The sequence below is a fragment of the Cyprinodon variegatus genome, unplaced genomic scaffold (assembly GCF_000732505.1).
Source record: "Cyprinodon variegatus isolate N-32 unplaced genomic scaffold, C_variegatus-1.0 Scaffold1093, whole genome shotgun sequence".
Lineage (NCBI taxonomy): Eukaryota > Metazoa > Chordata > Actinopteri > Cyprinodontiformes > Cyprinodontidae > Cyprinodon > Cyprinodon variegatus.
In genome coordinates, this window is record NW_015151546.1 from 227771 (window position 1) to 248776 (window position 21006).

Consider the following 21006-nt stretch of genomic DNA (forward strand, 5'->3'; position numbering starts at 1 on the left):
TATATATATATATATATATATATATATATATATTTCATTATAGACTTTTTCACTTACATCTCCCAGTATACAGTGAGACCAAAGTGAGACTGAAGCCTGTTTCTGCTCTGACTCAAGCTCTTCTTGAGAGAAACCAGTAGATTAAGTCTGAGTTTAGTCTCAGTTTAGACATTTTTATCCATTTATTTTAATATAGCAGTTCGCATTTTACTGTTAAATAGGACCATGGCTTACTTGGAAACACATTCTAATTCTAAAAGTAAAACAGATGATTCCTTCATCAACTGATTGTGAAATGAAGTACTTGGCAGACTATTTTAAATAGTGAAGTATTATAAGACTGGTTAATGTTTTTCACATTTTTGTGAACATGTTTAATCGTTGTTTTTATTTTTTCCAAGTATATTTGATCTTTTATTTATCAGCGTCTTAGTTTATTGTGTATCAAATTATTTTTGTCTTTAGAACCAGACAAAATGTGCAGGAAAACATATTCAGACCTTTTTGATGAACAAATAAAATGTATTCGGTTCTTCAGTATTGCCCAATAAAGTTTATCTTGTGACATTGCATGTTTCTTTTATTTCAGTTAACAGTTAAATAATGTTCAAAGTTCTGCAGGAAATAAAAGCAAAAGTATCAAGAAGGGAAAACTGGTTAAAGTTTAACCACAAGTTCAAACAGTGCTACTGTATGTGGATCAAGTTTTTGTGATTTTTTTGAAGGAGGAGTCAAAAATCTTTATTTTATGTGTTTGTAAATGATTACTGTGAGAAAGTCACAACCAGCCTTTGACGTCATTTGACCTCGTGTTTTTCTTTGTTTACACATCAATGGTTTTAAAAGGATATTATAAAGCTTAAACTAGGAGTCCTGTTGTATGAAAAATTATGCACATTATGTCCTATAGAATCATGGGGCCTATGCATGGTGCAGCACTATCAGAGTTAGGTCAGCTGTAATCGACTAAAACAGTATTTCTGAAGTATCCACACAGATGAAGGAGTCTGTGTGAATGATGAATCATTATGGCCTGCCTTTGTGCATCCTAGCAAACTAATGTTGCTCCTGGGCTGCCAGCTTAACCAGATGCACCTGCATGCTGCTCTCTACAGCACCTCGTTAATAATTCCCTGCACCTGTTCAGCTTCCTTCATAAACGTATCTTCTAGACATGCAGTTCCAGATCTTTTGAGGGACTTAATGGCCAGCATTCTTTTCCTAACTTTTCTCCATCAAGTTTATGCCTCTTGGATGATCCTGCCTTGCCTTTGTCAAACCAGACTTTGGCCTCTTCTTTCTGAACAACAACCAGAACAATCCATCAAAATACATTTTACAGCCAAAAACAACCAACAAACAAGATTCAACTTTAGCCAGAGATTTCAAACTAAACCAGAAACCAAAAAGCTATGGGGGCAAACAGTGTGAACTGTTGAACAGCTGCCCCCACACCTAGAGACAATTTAGAGATGCCAATTAACAGTCATGCTTTTAGACTCTGGAAGCCAGAGAGAACCCACTCATGCGCAGGAAGTACAATCGAACAGGGAGAACATGCAGAAAGACCCAGAGCCAGGAATCAAACCCGGAACCTTCTTGCTGCAAGGCAGCAGTGCTACAAAATGCAGCACCATGCAGCCCTTCATTCTCTTCCTTTGCTAGTAATTTCTTCAGTTGTACACCAGGGGGAAGCCTAGGACAGACAGGATAGCTGATGTCACATGTTTGAAACTAACATCTTATGGAAATTTTATCATTATCATTTCCTAGACATGTCCCTGGATTAAAGACTATACTCAACATATGAAGATACTTTGTCAAGAGATACCTGTGTAGATTCCACCTCAGGGAACTGGTTTTGTTTATAAATTATTTTGATTAAAAAAATACTACGGTAAGCAGATAATTTTGAATAAGAAAAAACATGATTTTTTTGTAAATCGGATATAAATGAATTTCATAAGTCTTTTTGTTGCAAAATTTTGGATATTGATGCAAAATTTCCAAGCATATTTTTGTGACTTGGTTGTTAAGTCTGCACCTTCTATTTAGTCTTTATTTATAATTAAACACAGGTTGATATCTCAGCTTAGGTATCAAGAATGAAACAACAGCTACCAAACCAGTATGTTTCATTCTCCTCTGATGTATTTCAAAACCTTTTTAAAACCTGCTTTTTTCAAACCTCTTCTTAAATAACATAATCGAGACTGATCTTAAAAACAGACCCATACAATATAAAACTTACATTACTGTCCAGAGTTTCAAAGAAGGTTGTCCCTGAACAATTAACATCCTTTTTAGAGAACTGATAATTTTTTTGTTAATGCGTTTTAGTCTGGTTTCTGCAAGCATAACTTTACAGAAACTGCTCAGAGTTTCTTGTGACATTTTATTATAGACATTCTAGTGTCTGTGGACTGACAGCATCAAACTTATGAACTCTATTTTAGCATATAATCATGGAAAAATAGATGTGTATTTAACAAATTGATACACACTGTTCTAAATTAGGCCTATATAAAAAGCCAGTTGAAAGAAATATACATTTCTTGTTCCTACAACGAAAAGTAAAAGCGCTCTGTCTGATCATTACTCCAAATATATTTCTTAAATCTGTGGTTAACAATTTAGAATCAATACCTACATTAACCTACAGTGTTAAAACTTTCTGGTTGAAACATTGCATTTTATATTCTGACCCTTAAAATTTCTAGCACATACCTCATTAATTTCTAGAGGCTTATTTTGCATGTCCTTCAGATCAGAAAATGTTTTGTGCAAATCCAACCACAATGCTTACAATCACAGCCCTGCTGAAAGTATTTAGGGGCTTCTGGCTGATGTTTCTTTAAAAATGGGTTAGGAAGGAGCAGTGGCAGAGGTAGACTTACTGTTAGGAGGGACGCCAAGCCTATCTCAAGTGGTTCACAGACTGAGAACAAATTTATTTCTCAAACAATCATTTGCAGGTAGAGTGTATAGATATAGCACAAAGGATATAATATGTATCAAAGTAAGTTGAAATTGATAAATAATGAAAAACATTTAATGAACAAATCTAAAACATGATTAGGTTAAAAAAAAACAATAACTTAGCAGCTGCTAATGATAGGATAAAAGAAACATTGAGGCTAAGCGTTTAAAAGTGAAAGAGTCTTAATGTTACTCTGAGTGTTATGATTAAAAAGTGATGAAGCAAATTACTCTTGGTTTAAAAATATTTATTTACACAAACATATATAATATGTAGGATTATAGTATTGCTTAAATGCTCTAAGTCATGCTTTTTTACATCTTCCAAAGTCAACTATGCAAAATATTGCCTTTGGCACTACAGACTATTCATTTACTTTTAACAGGTGTGGGCATTTCATGACATCATGGTACTTCTGGTGCTTAGGCTCTCTAGAAAGGAAATCTTTTTAGTGCTTTTGCAGCGAAGAACACTTTTTTATGACTTAGCTAAACAAGAACAGTTGCTGTCACTGTGCAGGAAGGGCTGTACTTGAGACAGCAAAATTTACGAGGATTACTCAGACACACATGAGTCGCTTGAATTAACACTCTGGGCATGATTTTGAGAGGGAAATAGCATTATAAAAGTTTTAAAATCTCAAAAAGTTGATTTTGCATATTATAGGCCCTTTAAATATAAAGAGCAAAGTCTTGGTTGTTTGCTCTACATTTTTTCATTGGACACAAATGTTCTGTATCTATCTTTGTTTCTTGTGTTTGGAGACCAGAAATATCTCTACTGTAGCCCAACCAGCCTAACTGGTAGTGGCTAAAAAAAAAATCACTGCCAGGAAGCCACTGAAAAAAAACATAACTGTAACTGCTTTTGAAAGGTTGACAGCAACTGACAATGGATCCAACCTTATCATGAATGTAGGAATTTCTCAAAGTCAAAGGATTTTTTTCCCTTTGTTTCTGTCTTCAGCCACAAATCTTTGGTCTCTTTATAATATGTCATTAATACCCATCATGAAATCTTAAAGTTTCATCTACTGAATAGTTTTGCCTGGTGCAAAGTGAAACTATGATAAGATCAAATCAGGTTTAGTAAGTTTTCATTTGAATCTGATCTGTGGAGAAAAGAAACAGGTTTTAGAAAAGTAAAGAACTTGGTTTAACTCATCGCCTATCTGGTCTGCAAAACAAATCCCTCTATTATGCATGTACAGAATGCACTATTTCACAGACACAGACATCCCCACACCAGGCAACTGTTTGTTGATCAAGTCTCTGGGTTCAGCGTCTCAGTGAGCTCCAACCTCCTCTCAGGAACTGAAAGGTCAGAAATATCCAGAGTACAATTATTACAAATCATAACACATCTAAAACATTGCAGAGCAGTAAATGGAAGAACTGAAGTGTTCTCATCTTTAAAATACTGTAATCTGCTCATCTAGATCTAGCTTATTGCTCAGCTAGATTTTAGATACGCAGTCCACGTCTTTTACCTGTTTTCTTTTTATAGGCCACATATCCAGCAGCCCAAATGGAAGCCAGAACAGATGATAACACAACAGCTATGATGAGGATTGTTGAGTTACTGGGTCTCTCTGGTGAACAAAGAAAAATTAAAATCACTAAAAGCAACAATGCAATTCCCAATACAATTAACCTCTAAACTTTCAAAGCAAAAACTTTTTAACATCATTAAAGAAAATTTGTCAAACAGCTTCAGTTAGGAATTGTGTATCTCAAATGCTAGATGTTAAAAATATTAAAGAGCGATGGTGGTCTAGGATGCAGGAGTTAATTCTGGAATTGTAGTGTTACAATTTTGAACTCCAGCTCTGTCTCTCTTATTTGCTGTCCTTGAACCCATATAGCCAACTGATGGTGGTAAGAGAGCACAGTGGTGAACGTGTACGGCAACTTCACCTCTGTCTGTGTGCCCCAGGGCAGCTGTGGCTACATTTTAGCTCACCATCATCAGTGTGTGAATGGGTGAAAGACTAATTGTAGTGTAAAGCATGTTGGAGACCCGTGACTTAATAAAATGTGCTATATAAACACAGACTATTTATCATATAATGAGAAAGAGCCTGCACCATCATATTCTTTATTAATACAGAAGTTTAGTTTTTGCTTTGTAAAACATAAAACAAGGGAATAGGACATATTATTCATTAAACTAAACAAACAAAAAAACACAAGAAGAAACAGGCCTTTTATACTAACCTCTGTTGGTTCTTATTTCTGCTTCATCAAGTTGGATAATTTTTTCCTCTTTGTCTATGAGTTGAAACACACAGACATATCGCTTCCAGTCTTCAAGACTGATTGAAGAGATGTTAAGGTAAACTCTCATCTGGAAGGTCCCATCATCGTTTGGAAGGATCTCTCCATGTTCCACGTCCTCATGAATCTCTTCCCCTTCTTTCCTCCAGAACATCAGGGCTCTTTTAGGATAGAAGCCTGTAGCGTGGCAGGTAACTGGACTAGTAGGAGTCTTCTGCAGCAGAAACAAGGAGGGATGCTCTGTGAAAGGACGAAAGACAAAAAAAGGGGAATAGAGGCTTACCATATAAAAAACAGATAAGATCATTCAGATAATGGGGAAAGGATTGGGAATAATGATGGATATTCTAAGAAAAAACAGAACATGAACACAGCTACAGTAGTTGTAACAGGAAAATGCAGTTAAAACAATGAGGTCACTGGAAAAGATAAAAAAAAAAGTTCTCTTCTTATATCTTGAGTTAAATGAGTTTTGTGTGGCTTTGTATGTTTTAAAGTCAGAGGGGGGAATGAAGAAATTTCAGGACTGCTTTGAATACTCTGACTGGAACATGTTCAAAGCTGCAGCAACCTATGAAAACAAAATAAATATAGATGAGTATGCCATGTCTGTGTCAGCCTACATCAACAAATGCATTAAGGCTGTTAGCATCACAAAGAACATCACCACCCGGGCCAACCAACCACCCTGCATGAAATGAGTGTGGAGGTTCATAAATTGCTAAAAGCACGGAACTCAGCTTTCAAGTCTGGTGATAAAGAGGCACTGAGAACAGCGTGTGCCAACTTAAATCGTGCCATCAGATCAGCAAAGCAGAACCAGAGCCGAAAGATCCACAATCTTTTAAACGAGGGCAGCAACACCAGGAGGATGTGGCAAGGCATACAGGCGATGACAGACATGCATGTGATGTAATGACATGATGAAGTGCTTCGAAAAGCTGGTTAAAAAACACATTGTCTCCAGTCCCCAACCCCCACATTTGACCCATCCCAGTTTGTAACCGCTCCACTGAAGAGGCCATCTCCTCTGCTCTTCACCTGAGCCTAGCACACCTGGAGGTGAGCTGTTCCTGGACTTCAGCTCAACTTTCAACACCATCATCCCACAGCATCTGATTGGCAAACTGGTGGGCTTCAATAACTTCCTCTGCTATTGGCTGTTAGACTTCCTCACAAACAGACCTCAATCAGTCTGGGTCAGACAGAACACCTCTGATGTCATCAGTCTAAGCACAGGCTCCCTTCAGGGCTGCGTCCTGAGCCCCCTGCTGTTCATTCTCATGACACATGACTGCGTCCCCAGGTTCACCAACAATCACATCGTGAAGTTTGCAGACGACACCATGGTGGTAGGCCGCATCAGAGACGACAACGACCAGGACTACAGAGTGGAGGTGGAGCAGGTGGTGGACTGGTGCAGAGATAACAGCCTGATCCTGAACATGGAGAAGATGAAGGAGATCATCTTGGACTTCAGGAAGAACTGGCCTAATCAGGCTCCACTTCTCATCAACAGCTCAGCTGTAGAGGTGGTCAGTAGCACCAAATTCCTGGGGGTGCACATCACAGACACCCTCACCTGGACTGTAAACTCCAACTCACTAGTCAAAAGGATACAAAAGCGCTTTTACTTCCTGTGGAGGATGAGGACAGCCCATCCTCGCAAACTTGTACAGATGGTGAAAAAAGGCCAAATGTTGGAGCAGTCATTAGGAAATGGAAGTTTAGTTTAGTTTTATTAGGATCCCCATTAGCTGCCAAATAAATGGCCACTAATCTTCCTGGGGTCCTCACATAAAGAAATTACATTACATTATAAACAAACCATTTTTTTAAAAAAATTGCACAAGTTGCACATTAGGAAATAATAGGAATATGAAAAAGAGTAAAAATATACAACATAAATACACAGGTCAGTTCATCATATCATCTGTAGTAGTTCTGAAGACAGTATCTTTTTGAAGCTTGTTCTGTTCTGGACTCTTCGCGAGGTTATTGGCAGTTGGTTCCAGTGACATATGGCTCTATAATACATTCTGGTTTTAAGATAGTTTGTTCTGGGTCAAGGGAGTTTAATGTCTCCACCTAGTACCCGTGTTGTTAAATAATTATGACTTTTTTCAAGAAGGACTAAATGTTCAGCAAAAAATTAAGGCTGTTTTTTAAAGAAAACATTCCATATAAATAGGAGAAGTCTTAATTTAAGTTTATAAGTAACTGTTAACCATGAAAGCCGTCTATGCATTGAAGCCACATTTGTTCTTTGTAAGCACTGAAGGACCACTCTGGCCGCCCTGTTTTGTGCCAGCTGAAGCTTGTGAAGCTCACTCTGTGAAGCAGATGACCATATCACTGGGCAATACTCCATATATAACTCAGGACAAGAGACTGTACAACCTGTTTAGTAATAGCAGTGGGTATGAATGAAACACATTTCTTCACCATCGTAATGCCTTTACCTATTTTAGCCACAATACCATCTATATGAGCAGCCCAAGACAGGTGTGAGTCTAAGATAACTCCCAATAATTTAGTTTGCTTTACTTGCTTCAGTTGCACCCCGCTAACAAACATAGTGAGGTTTCATTTTTTAATTTGATTACTTCCAAAAGTGATAGATGTTATTTTTTCTATATTTAATTCCAATTAATATTCTTAAACCCACCTGCTTACTTTTTCTAAATCATAATTAACTAAGTTTGACACACGGTCAGCTGTTTGTGCTGCACAATACAATGTGGAGTCATCTGCATACATAACTATAGTTGTATTCTCCAGTATGCAGGGCAGATCATTTGTAAAAATAGAGTACAAGAGTGGAGAAAGGCAGCTTCCTTGTGGTAATCCACAATGATGTGTTTTACTGGACGAGCATTCACCAAAAATGACTGTCAATCTCCCTCAGATTAGAGCTCCATGGAAGCTCTCGCCTCACCTCAATCATGTGGTCAGATGAGACAAAGATAAAACTTTTTGGTCATAATTCCACTAACTGTGTTTGGAGGAAGAAGAATGATGAGTACCATCCCAAGAACAGAATCCCTATGTGAAGCATGGGGGTGGAAGCATCATGCTTTGGCAGTGTTTTTCTTCACATGGAACAGGACGACTGCACTGTATTAAGGAAAGGATAACCAGGGCCATGTATTGCAAGATTTTCTGGAACAACCTCCTTCCCTCAGTTAAAGCATTGAAGATGGGTCGGGGCTAGGTCTTCCAACATGATAATTAGCAGAAGCACACAGCCAGAATAAGCAAGGAGTGGCTCTACAAGAAGCATTTCAAGGTTCTGGCGTTGCCTAGCCAGTCTCCAGACCTAAACCCAAAAGAGAATCTTTAGAGAGAACTCAAACTCTTGTGTTTCTCAGACACAGCACAGAAACCTGACTGATTTAGAGAAGATCTGTGTGGAGGAATGAGCCAAAATCCCTCCTGCGGTGTGTACAAACCTTGTACAAACCTTTGACCTCAGATATTAACATTGATATTCTTAGGTGTTCACATGCATTTTCATAGCTGTATCATACAAATAAATAGCTAAAAAGTGATAGATTGTGACTTCCTGTTTTTTTTTTCAAAACTCGAAATAATAGGATTTTACTTTTACTTGTGTTTAATGTGCGATTAATAAAATCTCTGCTCAGTGGATGCCGATTCCCGATTTTGCTATCAACACCAATCTAGATAATTCCTCACACTTTATTTGTGAAACTTACTGTATAAAATTCCAGGTATAGCATGATATTTTTAAGCCACTTAGCTGAAACCTGCTGAAGATTCCCTCCCCCTCCTTTTTTTTTAACATTTATATTCCCAGACTTATGAAATTCATACCACAATCACAGAGAACAGGTATGATTATGAAGACAAAATTACATAATTGTAAACACAATATAGATCTCTGCAACCTAGAACCTGAACCAGCAGAAGATTCCCTCCCCTCCTTATTTTCACATTCCCCCAAATTGTGTTGTCTTTGCCGCTTGGCATCACCTCCTCCGCTGGTTGAGCCACTGTGGTTGAAAATGAAAGCGCATGTGCCCTCTGGGCCACTGTAATTTGGTCCAGCTACTCGTTAGCGCACAGCCTGCCAAATGTTGAAAGGGCAATATTATTGCCATTATTGTTGATATATAATACAAATTTACACACTCAGTGATAAAATGTCTCAGGGGATGTTTTTTTTATAATGTTTTTTTTTTTTTTCTGTGAAGCACTTTGGTCTTCCTCGTGTTGTTGTAAAGTGCTATACAAATCAACTTTGATTGATTGATAGTTTGATGGTGTCATTTGATTACCTGTTCTCAGCAGAAAGTCCTTCCCTGTTTTCAAGCCTCTCTTCACCCATTCAGGGCACATCTGCATAAGAATTCTCTGGTCGAGCAAAATCCTCTCTCTTTCAGTGTCCCATACCCTTTTAAATGGTATGGCTTCTGGTTTTAGAGCAATCCAAGTCAGAGTCTTAAAATCCAGCGCAATTAAATCTTCTTTATCATAACCATACAGTAAAACAGCATTAACATTCTGAGTCTCCTCATCTGTCTCACAGGAACTGATCAACTGTAAAAAATGGACACCTGAGAATGAAACCAAAACAGATAAGTAAATAAAATGTGGGGATTAGTAAGAAAAATTACATTTTATCAAGGAGTAATCACATAGTTCTATACCTTGATAATGTCAGTATTTGAATAATAACACAACTTTACTTTGTCAAAAAGAGCTACCATTCATAGCTTTTAAAATAATAGCAATAAATAAAAACATGTATGACACATAATAGTAAGTGTGAATAAGCAGCTTTTTTTTCTGCTCATACTATGTTTTGTTTAAGACTGTTTGGCCAATAAAGCTGCAAATCTGTCTCGTGTCACACCAGCTGGGGCATACAGTCTGCAGCAACCAATGCACTGATGGTGGCTACAGATTTCAAATTATAACTCAGTTTCAAAACAAAACCAAGAGAAAACTGCAGTGAAACACAAATAATTCTTAATTTCAAATAGCATTATGGTAGTCATAAGATTTCACATGAAGGCTACTCCTTTATTTAAACTTATGCTGGGCGATAATGTATGCTTGCATGAAAACATTGTGTTAAACTAAATATACTTGAGCAGGTGCGGGAAAAGGCTGCCTTTTTTCACAGTAGAGATTTTGAGACATACCTTCTTGTTGTCTGAATTGTTTCTTCAAAGCAGACATATAATCTCTAAAGTATGGCAGTTGTGCAAAACACTGCAAGTTGAACCAGTCGTGTAGCCCAGGGTCGTCTTTGAGAAATTTATCAACCCAGTCATAATTGTGCTTTATTGATTTGTTGCGGCTGTCGCAAACTGCAACTGAGTTATCGTCTCCCATCACAGTAATTTCTAACTCTGGGAAGTTAGAGAGTCCTGAAGATCCGGTCATTAGAAACTTCAAAGAGTGTTTCTCTATGAACATGGAAAGTTGAAAATGTAAATATCAATTTTTTTCTACAACAGTTTAAGTTTCCAAGTAACCAAACAACAATAAGGCTCGGGCACAGCGCGTTGCATTCTGGGTACGCCGCCATATTAGTAGCTAGTTGCTACGGTAAACAAAGACCTAAAACAGCATAGAGACAGAGCAGAAAGACGAGTAAACAGCGATGTTAAAAGCGAAGAAAGGATGCGGAATATACCGAGACACACTGCAGAGGGAAGCCAGGGACCGTTATCTGCAAAAGATGGGCTTCATAAACGGACTTGATCCCTACGAAGTAGAAAGCAAGGAGTGGTGCGTTGGGGAAGAATTTCTACCGCCGTTTGCGAGGGAGGACGTTTGCGAGGGAGGACGTATTTTCGTATCTAGTGTGTGGCGTCAGTGCCTACACACATGAAGAGTTTCGCTGTTCGCTTTTCACAAGTCGCTAGAGGCTTACAAACAGCTGACAGATGGAAAAGTTCATGACATGGAAGTTATCAAGCCGAATGAGAACACAGTCATCAGAGCCAAGGTAAGCTACCGTCTCAACATGGTGTGGTGTTTGTTGTGGTGATAAGACTAGGTGCTGGCACTAACGTAAAACATCAAAAATGTATCTAAATAAATCTTGTGCTGACTGTACGTGTCCAGGGATAATGTAGTTACATTCTGATGATATATGACTGTCCTAGCATGGTACTACCACGCAGGGGCGGAGATAGATGAATAAAAACAGTATGTTCTGTAACTTACCAGAATGAAAATGCTGGGAACACACTCTCATGGACACAGGGATTGAGTTAAAAAGTTATATTTGGCCGTCTTACAGCAGCGACCCATGCTAGCCGGCGACTCTTTGTTATGGAGGACATTTGTTTTCCATTGAGACGCCTCCAGGTTGGAAAACGGTAAAAAGACAATCCATTTGGGATTTTTTTCCCCGTCCAGTCACAGCTTGCGCTACTACACCCTACGACACAGCAACGGGCGACCATAACGACAGCAGAGGTAAAATGAAACGGCAAAAAACTAAGCAAACTACTAGCAGAAGAAAGCTAGTCCTTACAGGCGCGAAGTCAAAGTGTAAACAGTGGGCTGACCAGCTATCAATATGTCTGCCGCGCAACGTGTGACGTCATGTGCCCGAGCCTTATAATCGCGGGATTGCGCCAGGTAGGAGATAACAATAAGCAGTAAAGTTTGTAAAATGAAATGTAAAGATTAAGAGTTAAAGTTCAACCTTACCTGCTGATAAAAACTGGCAGAAAAGATAAAACAAAAACAAGTTCATAATCTTTCTTTTGTTGGAAAAAGCAGATGGCGTAATCGTGAATGGTCCCTATGCTGTGTTCACGCAGCACAGCCTGCCCTGCGGGTATGTTATACTGTGGGGAGTTCCTCTCTCTGCAGTTCAAAGCTTTGGCAAGCCATTTTATCATAAAATCAGCTTATTTTTCACTACCCATAATAACAGTACTTTTAAGATATTAAAGAAAAGTTTTGACCAGGAATAACTACATTTTTACTATCCTGGATGATCATTTAAGATTATATTATGAATAGTAAAAAAAAATTAAAAAATAAGATATCTTCAATTAAATTTTGTAGAGTCAAAATGCATTGTGAGATATTTCAAATGAAGTCACCTGATTCGTCATTTAAAATGTCAAACATCCAGAATTACAAACAGTGGCTCTGTTCGAAATCCTGGGCAGCATCCTTCAAGGACGCGGTCTACCTAGACTGGATCCTTCTAAGTCCGTGAAAATAAGGAGACCCCAAGTGTTTTGGCCGTGAATTCGAACAGGTCTACCCTTCGGCGGGTTTTACCGCTGTGTGCTCTGTTGCTTAGCAACCGTGAAAGTTGACAAGCAAAGCAGGAAAATAATGAAAACCAAAGTTTTCAAAACTGTTTGTTTATTTATTTACTTTTCACTGTAAAGTAAACAAAGACTACACTCACAAGAATCCAGAGTGGAATAAAGGTGCCAACCACCGGGAGCAGGAACAAATAAAAGCAAATCTAATGATAGAAACCTTAGTCAGTTAAATAACATGCTGCTGTCATTTTGCACATCTCTCATGTTGCTGCTATTTTCAAATATCCATTACTGTAAAAATGTCCATAGCTGCATATTGGTTATTTATTCTCCAGTTTTATATTGTTAAAACACTTTACAGTATTGTATTTTTTATATTTTACATTTGTGTGACCATTTTCAATAATCTTTCTGCTGCTGTAAATTTGCCCATTGTGGGACAATTAAGGGATTTTCTATTCTATTCTTTAAAGGGGGTAGAAATATATAAGTAAATCTAAACAATGTATGTATACAAATATATCTGCAAAATCTCTAATATGCAACAACAAAAAATACTTAACTAACATATTGGGCAAAACAGCAATAAAAAAATTAAACTCCTATCAGATTTATAGTTCCCACACTGCAGATATATTAGAATCGTCCTTCGAATCTGGCCTTATAAGGACGCGTCCCAGGATTTCGAACAGAGCAATTGTTGATTTTTATTGTCTTGTTGCTGCTGTCGCAACACGTGACTGAAATGTCATCAGCCGTCACAGTAATCTGTAACTCTTACATTTATTCATTTGATGTATCTTTTCCATTTAATCATATGCTTACCTGCTTATTGAACATTTATTTTAAATATTTAATTATCTTTAATTATGTCAGGGTTGTTCATCCATTGCTTGGATTTGCAGATGCAGTCAGCAATGCTGATGCAGGATTATTACCGAATTTACAAAGAAAAAACTTTTTTAGAACTATGTCATGCTGAAATCAACGTTTATGCCAGCTCCTTTCTGCTCAACTCCACATGCAGAAAACTTGATGCAATCTATTGTATTAAACAGCAACAGAGGCAGATCATAGGAAATATGTGGTAGCACATAATGTTTTTCTCATTGCTGTCAGCAAGATTCTGTATTAATCAGACTAACAGCCTTTACAGTTAAACATTAGCCTCCAAGTTAAAATAAATTAACAGACTTTGAACTGTAGGAAAAAAATAAAGCTAAACCCATTTTCATTTACACTTCAGCTTGTGAAGCAAGATGAAACGACTTTTGATGCTTTTTGTTTTCTGCGGTATCATGTTTGCAGGTAAGATAATGAAAAATAGATATTTTGTATGCATTTTTGTTTTTAGAATCTCTTCTCAAACTTCTAACTACGGTAACTAAATAGCTGTATTTAAACTCATTAAGGGGTCATTTGTGATTTAAAGATACAATATAAATTGAATTATCCTTATTTTGACCAATTTACAATGGCATTATTTGTCCAGATACCAGTTAAAAAAAAAGGGAAGATAACAGGCCAATCCGACAGCCCTGTTTTTATCTCAAATACATAAAAATTGGTGGTCAATGGTAACTTAATGTCAATGGTANATCAGAGCACAGACTAGTATTTCAGAAATTAGAAGATGAGTACAGAGCTGTATATTGAATGAATACTATGAAATTACCCAGGATGTGTTACACTAGTGGGGTTAATGGTACACTCCTGTGATGTTTTAACAAAAGTGAAACGTCCTTATTTATTGAGACAGAGAATACATTTTCCTGCTGATTGGGTGAGTCTGAATAAAGTCAGAAATTCATCCATTAATGATTCCAAATAAAGCTGCTTAATGCCTACGCTTTGTTAACTGAAACCTGAATGTTAATTAGCCATCGTTGTTGTGAGTATGGCTGGCCTGGTAGCATCTAGATTTTACGCAGCTTAACCATGCAATTAGCAGAAGCTGTCCCCTTGAGACCACCCCTCCTCGTCTGCATAATAAGTCAGACATGCAGAGAGAAATGGCAAAAGAATTGGAATAAAGGGTACAGACTAATAAAACAATACAGACAAAAAAATAAATAAGAGAATACATACAATTAAAGTATATTCATGCATTTATTTCTCATTGTTTAGTTAAATTATTTCTTACATTTATTCATTTGATGTATCTTTTCCATTTAATCATATACTTACCTGCTTATTGAACATTTATTTAAAATATTTATTTATCTTTAATTATGTCAGGGTTGGTCTTCCATTGCTTGGATTTGCAGATGCAGTCAGCAATGCTGATGCAGGATTATTACCGAATTTACAAAGAAAAAACTTTTTTAGAACTATGTCATGCTGAAATCAACGTTTATGCCAGCTCCTTTCTGCTCAACTCCACATGCAGAAAACTTGATGCAATCTATTGTATTAAACAGCAACAGAGGCAGATCATAGGAAATATGTAGTAGCACATAATGTTTTTCTCATTGCTGTCAGCAAGATTCTGTATTAATCAGACTAACAGCCTTTACAGTTAAACATTAGCCTCCAAGTTAAAATAAATTAACAGACTTTGTACTGTAGGAAAAAAAAAGCTAAACCCATTTTCATTTACACTACAGCTTGTGAAGCAAGATGAAGAGACTTTTGATGCTCTTTGTTTTCTGCCGTATCATGTTTGCAGGTAAGATAATGAAAAATAGATATTTTGTATGCATTTTTGTTTTTAGAATCTCTTCTCAAACATCTCACTACGGTAACTAGATAGCTGTATTTAAACTCATTAAGGGGTCATTTGTGATTTAAAGATACAATATAAATTGAATTATCCTTATTTTGACCAATTTACAATGGCATTATTTGTCCAGATACCAGTTAAAAAAAAAGGGAAGATAACAGGCCAATCCGACAGCCCTGTTTTTATCTCAAATACATAAAAATTGGTGGTCAATGGTAACTTAATGTCAATGGTAGGAATCCCTAACAAGAAAGTCACATAAGACAAAAAATAAATAAAAAAAAATTTTCCCGCTGCTTAGAAATGGAAATTATTGTTTCCCCAAATGTTTTTTTTTTTTTATGAGTTGCTTTTGAGTTTCCTTCTTGACATAGAATAGAATAGAATAGAATAGAATAGAATAGAATAGAATAGAATAGAATAGAATAGGTAATCGCTTCATTGTCCCACAATGGGGAAAATCTGGTGTTTACAGCAGCAAAAAGATTATAGAAAAAAAAGGTCACATAAATATGGAACTTAGAAAAAGAATAACATGATAGTGTTAAAAGATAAACAATAAAATACTGTACTGTTAAGTGTTTTAACAACATAAGAATAAATAACCAATATACAGCTATAGATATTTTTACAGTAATTGATATTTGAAAATAGCAGCGACATCAGAGATGTGCAACATGACAGCAGCATGTTATTTAACTGACTAAGGTAGAAACTGTGTAAAATCAGCATGAATGTAGCAAATTATTGAGATGGTTGGGAAGAGTGGTGTTTGTAGAGCAGGGTCCTCAGACTTGCGGCCCGCGGGCCAACTGCCCTCAAGACGATAGTTTGTGGCCCCCACCTTAATATGAAAGTTTAATGCTAGTGCGGCTCACAAGCTTGATATGATTGGCACTTTTCAGTGTTGTGTTTGGAGTATATTGCTCTGGGGGGCCCGGACATCTATTTGTCATTATTAGCATGTGGCACTTGCTCATTTTCCGTGCCCGCTCCAGCTTCACCATCCAGTCTAGACCTGGAAGTTGCTACTCAGTGTAACATAATTAAGGCTAGGTGAGTAATAGAAAATGATTACATTCGAGAAGACCTGCTCCTAAACGGAAAAAATAGAAAAGGAGATAAAATTAATGAAAATATAAAAAAAACACCTTTTAAATCAATGCTTTTCTATAGTACTTTTAGTATTAACATAATCAAAACATAGTGTCTTGGTAACCTTCACAATCTTTTCTATCAGAGCTGTTGTTTTATACTGCTGTTTTAATGGTATGAGGAAGTTATGGTTAAATAAATGACCTTTTCACATTAACAGGTAATGTTCCACTGACTGTTCAGCACCTTTAGTGTCTTTGCATATTTTATCTTCATGCACCCTATGTGAGTAATTTAGCATCCTCATTGTACCCCACTTTGTCTATGTGGAGGTTTGATGCAGAAACAGGAGCTGCAGAAAGATATAAAGGTAGCACATAATTGTCATGATTTTCTTTAGAGATCTGACCCATGTGCAGTAAACCACTCAGAGAACCAGGGTAAAAGTTTTAACAGGTTTATTGATAAGGTCAGCGGGGGTTGGATTCAGGAAACTCAGAGTGCTGATGAACCGGAACTGAAGAGGGAAGTATCAGCGGTGAGTTCAGGATCCGTGGGAACTTTTAACGATGACTGGAGAGAGAGAGGAAACGGGACTCATGTTAGTGGAGAAAACCCTTCTTCCCAGAATCCAGTAGGTGTGGGTTTATCCAGAGTTAGAGGCTCGTTGGAGGGTGGACAGGTTTTGACTTGGTTGGATCCTGAGAAGCAATGGAGCGGACTGTCACTTGGAAATCCAGGAGGACTTGAACTGAACTTGTAGAGGTTAATCCCCTGCTCAGTGTGAGACTCAAACAATCTTTCTAGGGGAAGAAGAACGAATATCCAGCTTGCAGGAAGGCTTCCTGCCGAAAAGGCAAAGACAAAAACAAGGTTGGGCTCAGTGAACAAAGACTCAGTTAGACTCAGCTACTGTAAACTCAGCTTAGCTAGACAACCCAAAAATGGCAAACACTCTGGCGTCGAGGTAGTGACAGTCCACCGCTCAAATAGTCCTCAGTAATGAGCAAACCAGCCGCAGGTGTGTGGGAGGACCAACGAGAATAGGGCGCCACCTGGTGGTGGAGGGCGAGAACAACACAAAAACACAACCCACACAAACAGGATTCCTAACAATAATTATCTCTACCCATGTGAGTTCATTTTATCTTCATTCTGATTGTAGATATCAGCAGTAAAGAAAGTCTGCAGCTTTAGGTTATGACATGTAACGACATTAAAGTAGGTCTAACCTTCAATAATATCTGCATGCCATTAAAACTCAGAGTTCATTTTTTATCAGTTTAAACACAGTGTGAAAATCTATTTTCAATTTCTCATAATAATTCTCATCATAATATAACCCGTCTTAGAAAGAAACCCTTCTTTATTTTTCAAAGAGGTTTTATTAAAAGAAAGAAACTAATGGTTAAATTTCTCCCTATTTTTTATTACATAAAAGACGAAAGTAAATATGTATTATTTTCTGGTTAGAAGATGAAATTCCCAAAATATTTAGGAACTCTACACACTTCAGTCAGAGCTTGCACTTAACACAACCACAGCAACAAAGGCAGCAGCTCCACTTGATCACAGACAAATTATAGTTATTACAGTGATAAGCTGTTATGATGAGCGAAACAAAATTAAGTTGTTATATTTCTTCTGTCAGTTTTTATCAGCCAATAAGACCAGACTTCAACTCTGATATTTATAGATAAATGTACAGCTTCACACCACAGGGTTTTCCTTATTAATTTATTAAGGAATATGGATGCAATTAATTGTGAATGTTTTGAGTCATTTGCTGTCATTTCATTTCTACACAGAAAAACACTCAATGAAGTTTTTCTTCACTGGATCCACTGGTCTAACGTTCTTCTCAGAGTTTGAGATTCTTGTGATGGTCGATGATATTCCTGTTGCCAGCTGCGATGGTGACAACAAGACTATGAAGCTGTACTATGACTGGGTAAAACGTTTCCTCAATGATGACCCAGCGCTGCATAGCTTTTACCAGAATCAGTGTTTTCATGTTAAAGCTAAAGACTTCAAAAACAATCTCACTATTTTGAAACACATTTTCAAACAACCAGAAGGTATGTGGTAAACAGCAGGCGCTATGTTTCAATGATCTGCTGCATTAAACTGAATGATAATGAAAGGTGAACTTCGAACTTCAGTTTTTGATTCGGGAAAAAGCTAGAGGGCTATGTCACGTCTTTTCATACTACCTGAGGCATATTCAACTATTCTATTTAACTACAATAACTGCATGGATTACATTTAATATAACAAAAACTGATCTCAATTAAAAGATAAATTGTGGTCAAAACTTTTGAAATTGCAATCAAATATTTCTTTAATGGTTTATTATAATACAAAACAATGTTTTGTCTAAGAAACTATTTCATGAAGAGAAGAAATATTTTCAAGACATTTACTTGTGTATGTCAGACCTCTTTGTTAAAGTTTTTAAACTTTAGGGTTTGATGCTCCATTTTTGTAGTTGAAAGATTTGTGAGTGCTGGGAACATTAACATCCTGAAGAGGACTAACAATAAACTCTGTAAGGCTCGTCTTTGTTGGTTAGCACTGACTAAATGTCAGCACACACTAGTTGCAGTTGCCTAAGACTTTTTAAATCTCCAATACGATTTTTTTCCTTGTCTCACTGACTGCGCATATAGAGGCGCCCACTAAGCAAATAAATGAATAAACCACTGGTGCAGCTATAAAGCAAAGTCCCTCTCAATGAGTCTGTGTAGCATCACAAACAAGAAATGGTAAAGAATGCTTATATGCCTATATTAAAAAAAACATAAGAACTACGTTTAAAAAAAAAAAACAGCAATAAACGGTGTTTGACGATTAATATGCTAACTAAGGCAGTGAGAGGATATTCTCAGAGAGATCTGTCTAGTTAAGTTTTTTTTTTCTTTTTTTCCATAAATATTGGAGAGAGATGCCTACTTCCTCTGTCTGTCCCTCGTTATTTAGTTTTTTAGTGAGGCTCAAAGAGGATCACTATTATGCTAAATCCATTCTCTATTCTCCTGAAGTTTTTTCTTTTTTTTTCGAGGAGAGTGATAAAATGCTCTTTCTTTTCCTTGTTGTTTTTTAAAATAAATAATTTTCTTATTCTTGTTATATTATAAAACAATAAAGCATCTGTATTGGACATATTTAAGAAAGTATGCAGTTTAAACATTGACCTTCCTTTCATGTTTTGTAGACATCCAGGATTGGTCACCTGGTAACCTACAGACCAAACTTCAGTCCTTCTGTCCTTAGGGATAGGGATAGTCCGCTATCCTGCAACTTTCAGACATGTTCTTAAATCAGTCAATTTCTTTAGAGCCCTCTTTAATCATCTAATTACTTTATTCAGATGTGTTGGATCAAGAACACATCCAATCCAATTTTATCTGTTAAGCATTTATAAAAAGAAACACAGCTGACCAAGGTGTGGTAAAGAAAAATAAAAAATTACAGATAAAAGACAAAACAACTTGGGTGAAAGTAATATTTACACAATCAAATCTATACATTTGGATAAAAGGAATTAAAAGATAAAATAAACCCCCACTGTCAGAGCCAAAGCAAAAACGTAGTTTTGACAGTAGGATTTATTAGCAGTCAAAGAAGAGGCCTTCCTGATGTGCTAAGGCAGGTCGTTCCAGAGCTTTGGAACTGCAATGGTGAAACCATGGTCCCCTCTGATTATCCACTTAGTTTTAGGCTCTCTTAGCTGATCAGCTGACCTGAGAGAGAGAGAGTAGTGATGTTGAAAGACCATTCAGGGATTTAAAGGCAAATCAACTTTTTTTTTTATGTATTCTAAGATATATGGGCAGCAAGTAGAGTGAGGCTCAAAATGGGAAAGAGGTGCTCATATTTGAGTGTGAAAGGTGTGCCGCAGCATTTTTAACTAGAGAGATGGAGGAGGCACTAATCCCCACATAGGAGACGTTGCAATAACCCAGCCAAGTGGTAACAAAGGCGTGGATTGCTATTAAAACTGATGCCTTGAAAGAATTAACTTTATTTTGGCCAGGTGCCTCAAATGATAAAAACTTGATTTAATAACTGCCCTGATCTGGCTGTTAGACTTGAGATCTGCGTCTGCTTTTACCCCTGATCACCTTTATACAAGATATGTAGTCATGTGACCACTGACTGTTTACACGTCATGCTGGACAGCATAAAAGCCACCTGCGTGCCCCATAATAATACAGTGAAATATTTACTAAAGAGATATAGCACAAAACTAGAAGAGAACATGCCAACCCAACATTGTCTAAATATTTTTCATAGTTAATATTAAAAAATCAGATGGGGAGTTCAAACAGTGCAACATTGCAAAAAGTGTAATTTGCCTGCTATCCTGATTTCACAGATTCAAGACTGCTGACTTCGTCTACCAAGACTTATAAAGTTATTTGGTGAATCACCAATCTTACTTTTTCAGGAAAAAAGCCTGAAGGCTTATTAAAGTTTAGATGCCTACAGATATTTGATGTATTACAGGCTTCAACAAAAATCATCAACCCGTGAAAGGGAATCAGTCCAGCTATCGGGGCCAGATCATTATCTTTAGTTTTCCATGTTTTCTGTGTCGTTTAGTTTTGTATAATCCTTGGTTCGTTACCTGACTCCTGGGAGCCTTCCCACCTTCTGATT

The 21006-nt window shown here is 37.0% G+C and overlaps 2 protein-coding genes across 2 annotated transcripts in view; one reads left to right on the top strand and one right to left on the bottom strand.

Moving 5' to 3' along the window:
- The window catches only part of LOC107101426 (major histocompatibility complex class I-related gene protein-like), a 29696-nt gene that overhangs the window by 5742 nt on the left and 2948 nt on the right, over positions 1 to 21006 (top strand). The gene's annotated exons all lie outside the window — the stretch shown is intronic.
- On the bottom strand, positions 3935 to 12029 carry LOC107101425 (major histocompatibility complex class I-related gene protein-like). The gene is made up of 6 exons (XM_015400337.1): positions 11953 to 12029; positions 10428 to 10694; positions 9558 to 9836; positions 5197 to 5496; positions 4470 to 4571; positions 3935 to 4293 (listed from the first exon to the last, which is right to left on the bottom strand). The coding sequence occupies exons 1-6, from the start codon at positions 11996 to 11998 to the stop codon at positions 4244 to 4246; spliced, it is 1044 nt and encodes a 347-aa protein (XP_015255823.1). The 5' UTR covers positions 11999 to 12029; the 3' UTR covers positions 3935 to 4243.